General features: G+C 39.5%; 2 protein-coding genes across 2 annotated transcripts in view; both read right to left on the bottom strand.

Annotated features, from left to right (window-relative positions):
• kcnd1 (potassium voltage-gated channel, Shal-related subfamily, member 1) overlaps positions 1-10,000 on the bottom strand; it is a 1,001,373-nt gene that overhangs the window by 654,965 nt on the left and 336,408 nt on the right. The window lies entirely within an intron of this gene.
• On the bottom strand, positions 3,593-9,201 carry LOC120558742 (C-type lectin BfL-2-like). The gene is made up of 4 exons (XM_039799945.1): positions 9,041-9,201; positions 6,875-7,207; positions 4,554-4,645; positions 3,593-3,849 (listed from the first exon to the last, which is right to left on the bottom strand). The coding sequence occupies exons 1-4, from the start codon at positions 9,051-9,053 to the stop codon at positions 3,715-3,717; spliced, it is 573 nt and encodes a 190-aa protein (XP_039655879.1). The 5' UTR covers positions 9,054-9,201; the 3' UTR covers positions 3,593-3,714.

Raw genomic sequence — 10,000 nt, 5'->3', positions numbered from 1 at the left:
AAACATACATGTGGCACACATCTGTGGATGGCCTTAGTGACTACCTTGACTATAGGCCAGTCAGCAGTGTGGATTTATATTTGTTAATATGTCGGATTCATGTTAAGACTTTTCAACTCTTGTGTTGTCTTCCCGTCAACCGTGCACCTTCATGTTTTTCTGGGTTGAAATTTCAACATTTTGTTGTTCTTTTTCTACACTTTTCTCGACGTTTTTGTCAACTTTTGTCGTTTTCTTAATTATGTTTTTGTAAAATTTTTTAACACGGTTTTTGTCGCTTTTGTCCGATGTTTTTTTTTTTCAATTTCTTTTTCACTTTTTTTAACAAGTTTTTGTCACCTCTGGTGATGTTTTTGATGTTTTTTTTGTCACTTTTTCCGATTTTTTTTGTCACTTTTTTTAGCGTTTAAAAAACAAATTGTCATAGGTGTGTTAGAGAAAGTTTTTGTAAACGGGTCAAATTTGACTTGAGGACAACAGGAGTGTTACATTTTGAAAAAACTTTCAAAAATTAACAATATTTGGAGGCCCCCCTCCATTGACTCTGAGGACCCCCTAGGTGTCCCGGACCCCCTGTTGAAGAACCCTGGTTTAAAGATTGTTTATCTAAAATTTTGTAACTTTCAGCCAAAATTACAATTATAAAAGGTTATCTAATTGTCAAGGTTGTGGTTTCTCCTGTTTATTGTTGTAATTGTATATATATATATATATATATATATATATATATATATATATATATATATATATATATATATATATAGTGTATATCAGGGGTCACCAACCTTTTTGAAACTGAGAGATACTTCATGGGTATTGAGTCATACAAAGGGCTACCAGTTTGATACACTCTTCTGAAATAACAAATTTGCTCAGTTTGCCTTTAGTTATATATGATTATTAATGATTAATGATGCTCATCTATGTGAAGACACTGATCATGTTATAATTATCATTTATCAATCAATCAATAATTATCAACAATGACTTAACAAGGTGGGAAACAGATAATATCAATATTCAATTTTCATTTTTAGAACAGGCCTGAGGGCTACTCATGTGGTCCTTGGGGGCTACCTGGTGCCCGCGGGCACTGTGTTGGTGACCCCTGGTGTATATGTTCCTGTTTGTATGTTTCCCTGTTGTCTGTTTTGTGGTTGTGTTGTGTAACTCATGTTCTTTCTCTGTTCTGTTTAGTTTTCTAGTTCCGTCCTTGTGTATGTTTTCATGCTTCAGTTTCCTTCATTTTTGGGTCCAAGCCTGCACAAAACCTGACACTAATTGATATATCGGCTTGTTATCTCAGACAGCTAATGTGACAATTCTTATTCTTACAGTACCAACTTACTAGCTTTTTCTAGAGGAAACTTTTCATGTAAGCAAACTCTATTCCCTGACAATTCTCTGAAAAAAGCTAGTAAATGGAGCATCGGTTGGGATAATGTTGTCAAAAAGACAAATTTGTAATATGTAGGAATTTAAGGAAATCCATTCCAAAGGAAACAGTGTGTACAGAAGGCCAAAGGGGACATACATTCAATAATTGGACAATTTTACTTTAAAATTTAGAAAATAAATAGGAAATTATCTTTCAGTAAACATTCTTCTCTAAGGGTATATATTATATATTGTGTAATTTTGTAAATTTTTCTCTGCTATTATGTAAATATAAACAAGTTTAATCACCAATCAGTGATTATTTCACAATTGGAAAAAGCACAAAATGTTTAGACTCTAGGGCAGTGTTTCTCAAACTTTTTTCAATATTGTACCCCTCTTTGAATTGCTTTTTTAAGCCAAGTACCCTCTGACCAGCATAAAACATTTTTGGTAGAAAAAAAAGTCTGTATAAAGAGGTACAACACAGCGCTGGCAGTAATAGATTTACTACACAAAAACATTTAAATGCTACATTTCAAATGTGTAGAATCCACTTAATTCATTCATTATTATGGTATAATTATTTTAGGAATTATACAAGACATATTTTTAAATTAGCATTTTTGTAAACATTTCTTGTACCCCCTGCAGTACTCCAAAGTACCTTTAGGGGTACATGTACCCCCATTTGAGAAATACTGCTCTAGGGAAAGTATGCAATAATTTTAGATCTTAAATGAAGTGTTTAAAGTCAGGGATTGATTCTATTTGATAATTAAGTCACTCATTACTATGTTCTTTCATTATAAATGCACTCTTACAAAAGTCTTTTATTTAATTTTTACATTTTTCCCAATTACATTTTTATTTTTAAAACCAAAACATTAAGTTTATGACCATGTATGACAATGAAAATCATCAAATCTTAATAATTCAGAATCTGGAGCCAGCAAATATTAAGGATTTGTTTTTGGAAGATGTGTTACAGTCAAAAAATTAAAAAAAACACAAATAATTTTCAGGCGATTGCTCAGAGTTTGCATCCCTAATAATGTGACCACACAACAATCATACATAAAATTATTAAACTATATTCGCACAAATTAAGACATGTCTCATGAATATAGATTTTAAAGATTTCACACTATTTTTTTGAGTTACCTGCAGTGAAATCTTATTTTATCTAATCTATAAAATGTCAGAAAACATTGAAACATGTCCGTTATATTTCCCCACACCCAATAAAACAGATAAATTCAAAAGTCTTGTTTTAAATGACCAACAGTCTAAAGCCCATATATATTAGTTTATGATCATATATGAGAAAAGCATAAAATCTTCATGTTTAAAAAGCTGGAAGCTGTGAATATTTAACATTTATGCTTGCAAAATAACTAAAAGCATGAATATATTATCAAAATTGTTGTGACCAATCAATTCAACCTGGACCATCCTTTTGTTAAAGAGTAAGATCTTTTTTGTTTAACAAGAAACAGCTGTGAAATCACCATCATCAAACTACACCAGACTCCATTTAAATGATCAGTACTTTTATCATCGTAAACCACACTTCAAAGTGGACAGAAACTAAATAAAACTATTGAAAGCCGTCTTGGTTCATCTTTCCACTGTTCCAACAATCACTACTCTGGTTTGGTTGAAATAAACCCTTAATTCACCCATTTACATGTGGAGATATGCTGGCTCTATACACGCTAAAAGTCCTGATTATTCACATGGAGTCTGGTGGAAATATGCTGGCTCTATACACGCTAAAAGTCCTGATTATTTACATGGAGTCTGGTGGAGATATGCTGGCTCTATACACACTAAAAGTCCTGATTATTTACATGGAGTCTGGTGGAGATATGCTGGCTCTATACACACTAAAAGTTCTGATTATTTACATGGAGTCTGGTGGAGTTTGGTGATGGTGATTTCGGGGCTGATTCATGTTAAACTAAAAGGATCTTACTCTTTAACTAAAAGCTCTATCTCTGTAGGGATCCTTTCCATAATGTTGTCAGACACTTAGAATAATAATCTGAGTCTGTCAACAGCAACAACATAACTTTTAGTGGACTCTAACTGATGCTGAACATTAGTCCTGTAGGGTTACATTACAGCTCGGTTCATGGCTGCCGGTTACAGCGTTCTCGCTCAATACTGGACCAGTTTCAACGATTGTTGTTCACATTAGTCACTTAGACACCAACGCATGGAAAAATTGGGTAAAAACACAGAATTTACTCTGAAATCATCTAATTGCTGCAGCTCTATTGTGGCCCGTTAAATGAAGACTTCGAGAAAAGAAACAGACGCAGCAACTCAACGTTACAGCTCATCCCTCTTACTCCTCCTCTTGTTTGTCTTCTTGTCTTCCTTGTGGAAGACTTTTCCATCGGTCTGCTTCCTCCAGCTCAGCTTGATGTTGTCGTCCAGCCCCTGGGCCCTCAGCTTCTGTTTCAGCTGAGACACAAAACAGCATCACTCACAGAGAGACTCATCACATCCTGCACTGTCAGGCCACATTTACATTGCTATGTTTTTGGTTTAAAAAGGAACATGTTCTGCTATGTTACCCCCTCTCATTCCCCCTGCTCTGGCGTTTCCCCCTCTCATTCCCCCTGCTCTGGCATTTCCCTCTTTCATTTCCCTGCTCTGGCGTTTCCCCCTCTCATTCCCCCTGCTCTGGTGTTTCCCTCTTTCATTCCCCCTGTTCTGGTGTTTCCCCCTTTCATTCCCCCTGCTCTGGCATTTCCCTCTCTCATTCCCCCTGTTCTGGCGTTTCCCCCTTTCATTCCCTCTGCTCTGGCGTTTCCCCCTCTCATTCCCCCTGCTCTGGCGTTTACCCCTCTCATTCCCCCTGCTCTGGCGTTTCTGAGCCCCTAAACCGGAGACATTTGGAAACACTTCTGACCTGTTTTGGTTGGGACATCTGAGGGGTTTTGTTGCAGTCTCAACGGCCGCCAACGGAGACCTTTTATTTATTTAGCTGTATTTATTATTTAAAAAGCTCTTTATCTGTTTCCTCTTCACACAGTTTCTTTATTACTGGAATGTGAATTTTCTCTCTGAGGGTGAATAAAGTTTTATCTTTATCTTCTTGTATTTTGCTTTAAGGAGTCATTTGGTTGTTCTGTTTTAGCTTAAAAGTATAAAACATGAGTTACCTGCTTCAACATGGCCTCCATCACAGCAGGGTCATTCAGATCCACATTCTTCTTGTTCTCAATCTTCACTTTCATCACTTTCTTTGTAACCACTTTGAAAAAGCAAACAAACTTTAAGAGTTATAGCGTGTCTGTCTGGATAATAATCAGCATCTTGTTCATTAGCAGTTTTCAGCAGTAAAACAGAATGAAAATCTGCAGAATTTAGCAGCAAACAGTTTTTCTGCTTGGGCTTGAAATGTTTTAACATTCAGTTTTATTTTAATTTTGAAAAATCTGCAAAAATCTGTAGAAACTTCTGCGAAATTCTGCGTCCTGAACTGGTCATCATCGGTTTGAACAATGACCTCCATCTGCTGCAGATTTTCAGCATTAAAGCGTAACTCTCGCCAAAATGCAACCTAGGGTGGTTTTGTGAATGCACCCGAGTTAAACTTTAGTTTAAAAGCATAATTAGGACGGAAGCGCCACTTTTAAGATTTACTGTATCTTCGTTTTTCGGTCAAATGGCCTTTTAAATGGGAGTGCTAGGGGAACTACTATGAAGCATCAAAACCACTATTTTTAAAACACTAAGAAGGCTCGACACAACCTGTAACTTTGAAAATATGAGGCTCCTTTTTCAACTACAAGGTCAATATTGTTTTTCACTATCTACAAAACAATTAATTATCCGTGCATTTATATGGAACTAAGCTTTAGGAGCTTTCCATTTTTACTGTCCTCCCTGTTACGTTGCATTTGGAGGTGGTAGCGCCCGGAAACAACACCAACTGCTATTCAATCAGGAGAGACTTGTTTGCAGATATGCAACAGGTTTTAATGTACAACAGCATGTAGTGTACAGTGTATTGGAGATTGAACTCCATCGTTATTAATACATTTAATATATTTATAAATTTAATTTAGGGGTAGGGAACCAAGATGTAACCCCCCGATGGAATCCAGACACCGGTGGTGGCGGAGAAGGCCGGAAAACCAGACCTAGGAGGCATCGGAGCGACAGCCGGAGAAACCACTAGGATGGGAGGTGGAAGGGGAGGATTATATAAAATAATAAAAAAAAAAAAAAGAAGGGGAGGAGGAGGGACGATGTCTTCCTGAAATGACAGCTGATAGCACAGGGAGAGAAGCAGCTTTTTAAAACAGTGATGTGACGCTGTAATTGGCCTATGGGATCCTTGGCCGTTCCTGATTGGTTTATCAGAAGGTGAACGCCTCCAGCGCTGATTCGCTTTAGGAGGGACTGATTACTTGTTAGGTCTTCCTGAAAGAATTTGTGCTGAGCTACATAAGTAAGTCATTCAAAACCTTTTTAGTCTTTTTAGTAAACTCTGTGAACACAAACAATGTTGTCAATGCTGGAGTTCATGTGAAGAGCCCCTGGTGATACTTTGAGCAAAGTTTCATGTTGTGTCGAGCCTTCTTAGTGTTTTAAAAATGTTGATTTTGATGCTATCATAGAAGTGCCGCTAGCACTCCCATTCAAAAGGCCATTTGACCGAAAAACCAAGATACGGTAAATGTTAAAAGTGGTGTTTTGATCCTAATTATGCTTTTTAACTAAAGTTTGACTCTGGTACATTCACAAAAACACCCTAGGTTGCATTTTAGCGAGAGTTACAACTTTCTTCTTTTTGAAGAAAGTTTAGAAGAAGATGTGGATGTTTCAACAAGACAGGTCTGCTCGGTTCTTTCAGGGAATGATTGTAAAGATTAATAAAGAATATGTTTAGGGCATTTCCTTTCTAACTGGGACGTTTTGGGAGTGATTGGTGGGATTGCTGTGGACGAAGTAAACACAGAGATACACTGGTAAGAGCTAATGAGGTTTAACCATAGAAATTAAATGGATAGAAAGGCCATTTCTATTCAAATCAACGTAACTAAATGGTCAGAGCAGCAGCCATTATTATGTGTACCATTGCCATGGTAGCGTATAAACTTCCGGAAAGTCGAGTAGCTGAGGTTTTGCAGCAACGGACAAAAGAGCATTGGAGTAGTAACGCTACAAGGCAGAGAGCCGGCTGCAAAACCTCAGCTACGCGACTTTACAGCTGATAAGGACACATAAACACGGCTGCCCCTTTGACCATTCTGGTACGTTGTTTTAAATGGAAATGGCCTTTCTATCAGTTTTATTTCTATGAAGCTAATGTTAGCCAACTAACAAGTTTCCCATGGGCTGGTTCCGCCATGTTTTCATGCTGCGTTGGTTTAAAAAGAATGAGCCGAATACAGAGGAGTGTATGTATTGAGGGGCCAGACTTTACTCAGCAGCGCTGTGGAGATAGAGGTGCAAATGCAAGACTAGTACTCACCTGGATCATAGCAAATGAATGCTCTCTTCCAGTCAAAGGTCCAGTCCCCCCATTTTCCAGAATCGCTGAAGTCTGCACCCACGTAAGTCTCGCCATGGTAATTAGGTTGCCCATTTTGCCAGAACCTAAATGAGGAGTTACTTCCATCTGACCACTTCCAGGTGTCTCTGAAAAGGCCGATCCAGACTGTTTCTAAGTAAGGTATCGCCCCCAGTACCTTCTGGTTGTCTGCGGCATTTCTCACACTGGCCAGGTCTGTGTGGTATTTTCTGCAGTAGGTCTGGGCATCGAACCATGACATGGGGTTGACATAGACATAATTCACAGCTGACCCTGAAAATGTAGCACAGAGAAGTATAGAGACCACTGAGTTCACCAGAAACAATCAATAAACCAATTAATTAGTAAACAAAAACTGCTGATAAAGAATGTGTCTCTCCACATTAAGAAGAAATGTCCTTAAAATCTACAAAACAAATGACAGACTTTGTATTTGTATTGTATTGTCAACCCGTTCTCCCAAGTTGTAAAATATTGATGCTTGGTCAGAGGCTCTCAGTGTCAGATACTGACGCTAAAACCCTCTTCAGCGTCTGTATGGAGCACACCGGGCAGAGCAGCAGCCCTACCACGGCACTGTAAGATGACGTAGTATGAAGATGGTAGAGAGCAGTGATGCCGGGTAATGCGTTACTTGTATCTGACCACTAATCTGACCACTTTTTTCAGTAACGAGTAATCTAACGCGTTACTATTTCCAAACCAGTAATCAGATTAAAGTTACTTATCCAAGTCACTGTGCGTTACTAATTTTGTCATTTTCCTTAGTAAAAATATATATCTTTGCTTTCTTCTTGCGTCTCGGGGAGTGAAGTCACGCATGGGACAAGTCATGTGTACCACGCAGCAACACAAACGTAAACAACAATGGAGGGAGGAGAGAGATGGAAATACAGTCACTATTTTGAGTTTGTGTCAGCTGAAGACGGCAGCATTAAGGTTGGTTGTCTCTGTGCTGGTGGCGACAAAGTGCTATCTAGCTACAAAAACACTACGTCAGATTAGAAGAACCATTTGGAGTCGCAGCGCTGCAGTCAAACTCACAGAGCAAGTCCCAGCAGGTGGTGGGAAGCAGAGAGCAGGAGGCCCCCCACCACCCAAACAACCAAAGCTGGACTTTGGTGCTAAACCAGTAAGTGGGGGAGAGTTGAAGAAGTTGGTCTGGCAGTATGTTGGAGAGGAAATGCTGCCCTTAAACACGGTTGACTGGCTCTCTTTCGTGCCATAATAAACCAGATCCCGACTACTGGCGACGCTGAGCTGCCTCTCAGTAAACCGGTTGTCATCTTTATGTTGAGGCTGTGGGGGTGTTGTCGGCAGCTGCTGAATCTAACTAATAAAGTAACTTGTAATCTAACTTTGTTACTTTTAAAATCAAGTAATCTGTAAAGTAACTAAATTACTTTAAAAAACAAGTAATCTGTAAAGTAACTAAGTTACTTTTTCGAAGTAACTGTGGCAACACTGGTAGAGAGTAATATGAAAGACCAAAAATCTGCGGAACGTCCCATTCTTGTACTACGATTCACTGAAACGTACATTTTGTAACCCCACCCACCATCTTTTCCTAAACCTAGGAAACGTTCTTGTGCTGCATGCCAGTTAAACTTACGTCCCGACTCAGAGCGTCAAAAAGTGACGCAAAGAGTCCCGACAAAGAGCGCCTAAATATGACGCTACAGGAGACTTTTTGCGTCAATTACAAATGCCCAAAGGCACCGGACCAAGCGTAGCTTTATGACAAGATGGGAGTGAGAATGTGTTGTTTTTCTACAAATTTATATTTTCTCAGGTTTATTAAACACACACACACTCCCACACACACACATATGTATAATCTCTATTAGATGTATAATATCATCAGGAGACCCTGCGCCCCTTTCCACAGTGATGCTGATGATGACACACTGAGCCGGTTTACTGCTCTCGTTCCTGCCGTCTAATTATTTGCTTTGTCTGTCAGCTGTAAAGCACTTTGAATGCCACTAACCTGTGTAAAAGCAGCTGTACAATTAAAGTTTATTGAAGTGATTGATTGGCCCAAGTAATGAAAACAAAGAGGCAAAGAGAAGCAGAGAAGGGAAACGTTATAGTTAATGTTCTTACCTTTGACATCCATGCAGACCACCCCCCAGACCGATTGACAGTCATCGACATACCATTGTCCTTGATGAAACCTTGTGCAGTCTCTTTGATTATTTACATTATTTGGTTCTCCAGATGCCCACGGTCTGAACTCTGTCTCCCCGGGTTTGTAGATACTTGGGTCTGACAGTGACCACCCCCTCAGTCTGATTAATACTATCAGACTGATCCTCTACGGAGTTTACGATTGCTGAGATTTGACTTGGATTCTAGCTCAGAGACTTGAGATGTGACTTGGACTCTAGCTCAGAGACTTGAGACGTGACTTGGACTCTAGCTCAGAGACTTGATTTGGACTGTAGCTCAGAGACGTTACTTGGACTGTAGCTCAGAGACTTGAGACCTGACTTGGACTAGCTCAGAGACTTGACTTGGACTGTAGCTCGGAGACTTGACGTGGACTCTAGCTCAGAGACTTGACTTGGACTCTAGCTCAGAGACTTGACTTGGCTTAGTCAGACTTGGGACGTGATTTGGACTGTACTAAGGAAGGAGAAGTGTGTGTGACAGTGTCACTTGGAGGGTAGCTCAGAGACTTAACTTGGACTGCAGCTCAGAGACCTGACGTGGACTCTAGCTCAGAGACTTGAGACGTGACTTGGACTGTAGCTCAGAGACTTGAGAATTGGACTCTAGCTCAGAGACTTGAGACGTGACTTGGACTGTAGCTCAGAGACTTGAGACGTGACTTGGACTCTAGCTCAGAGACCTGAGAATTGGACTCTAGCTCAGAGACTTGAGACGTGACTTGGACTGTAGCTCAGAGACTTGAGACGTGACTTGGACTAGCTCAGAGACTTGACTTGGACTGTAGCTCGGAGACTTGACGTGGACTCTAGCTCAGAGACTTGACGTGGACTCTAGCTCAGAGACTTGAGACGTGACGTGGACTGTAGCTCAGAGACCTGAGAATTGGACTCT

This window comes from Perca fluviatilis, chromosome 5 (assembly GCF_010015445.1).
Source record: "Perca fluviatilis chromosome 5, GENO_Pfluv_1.0, whole genome shotgun sequence".
NCBI lineage: Eukaryota > Metazoa > Chordata > Actinopteri > Perciformes > Percidae > Perca > Perca fluviatilis.
The sequence above is the reverse complement of the archived record's forward strand: the minus strand, read 5'-3'. Positions and strand labels throughout refer to the sequence as shown.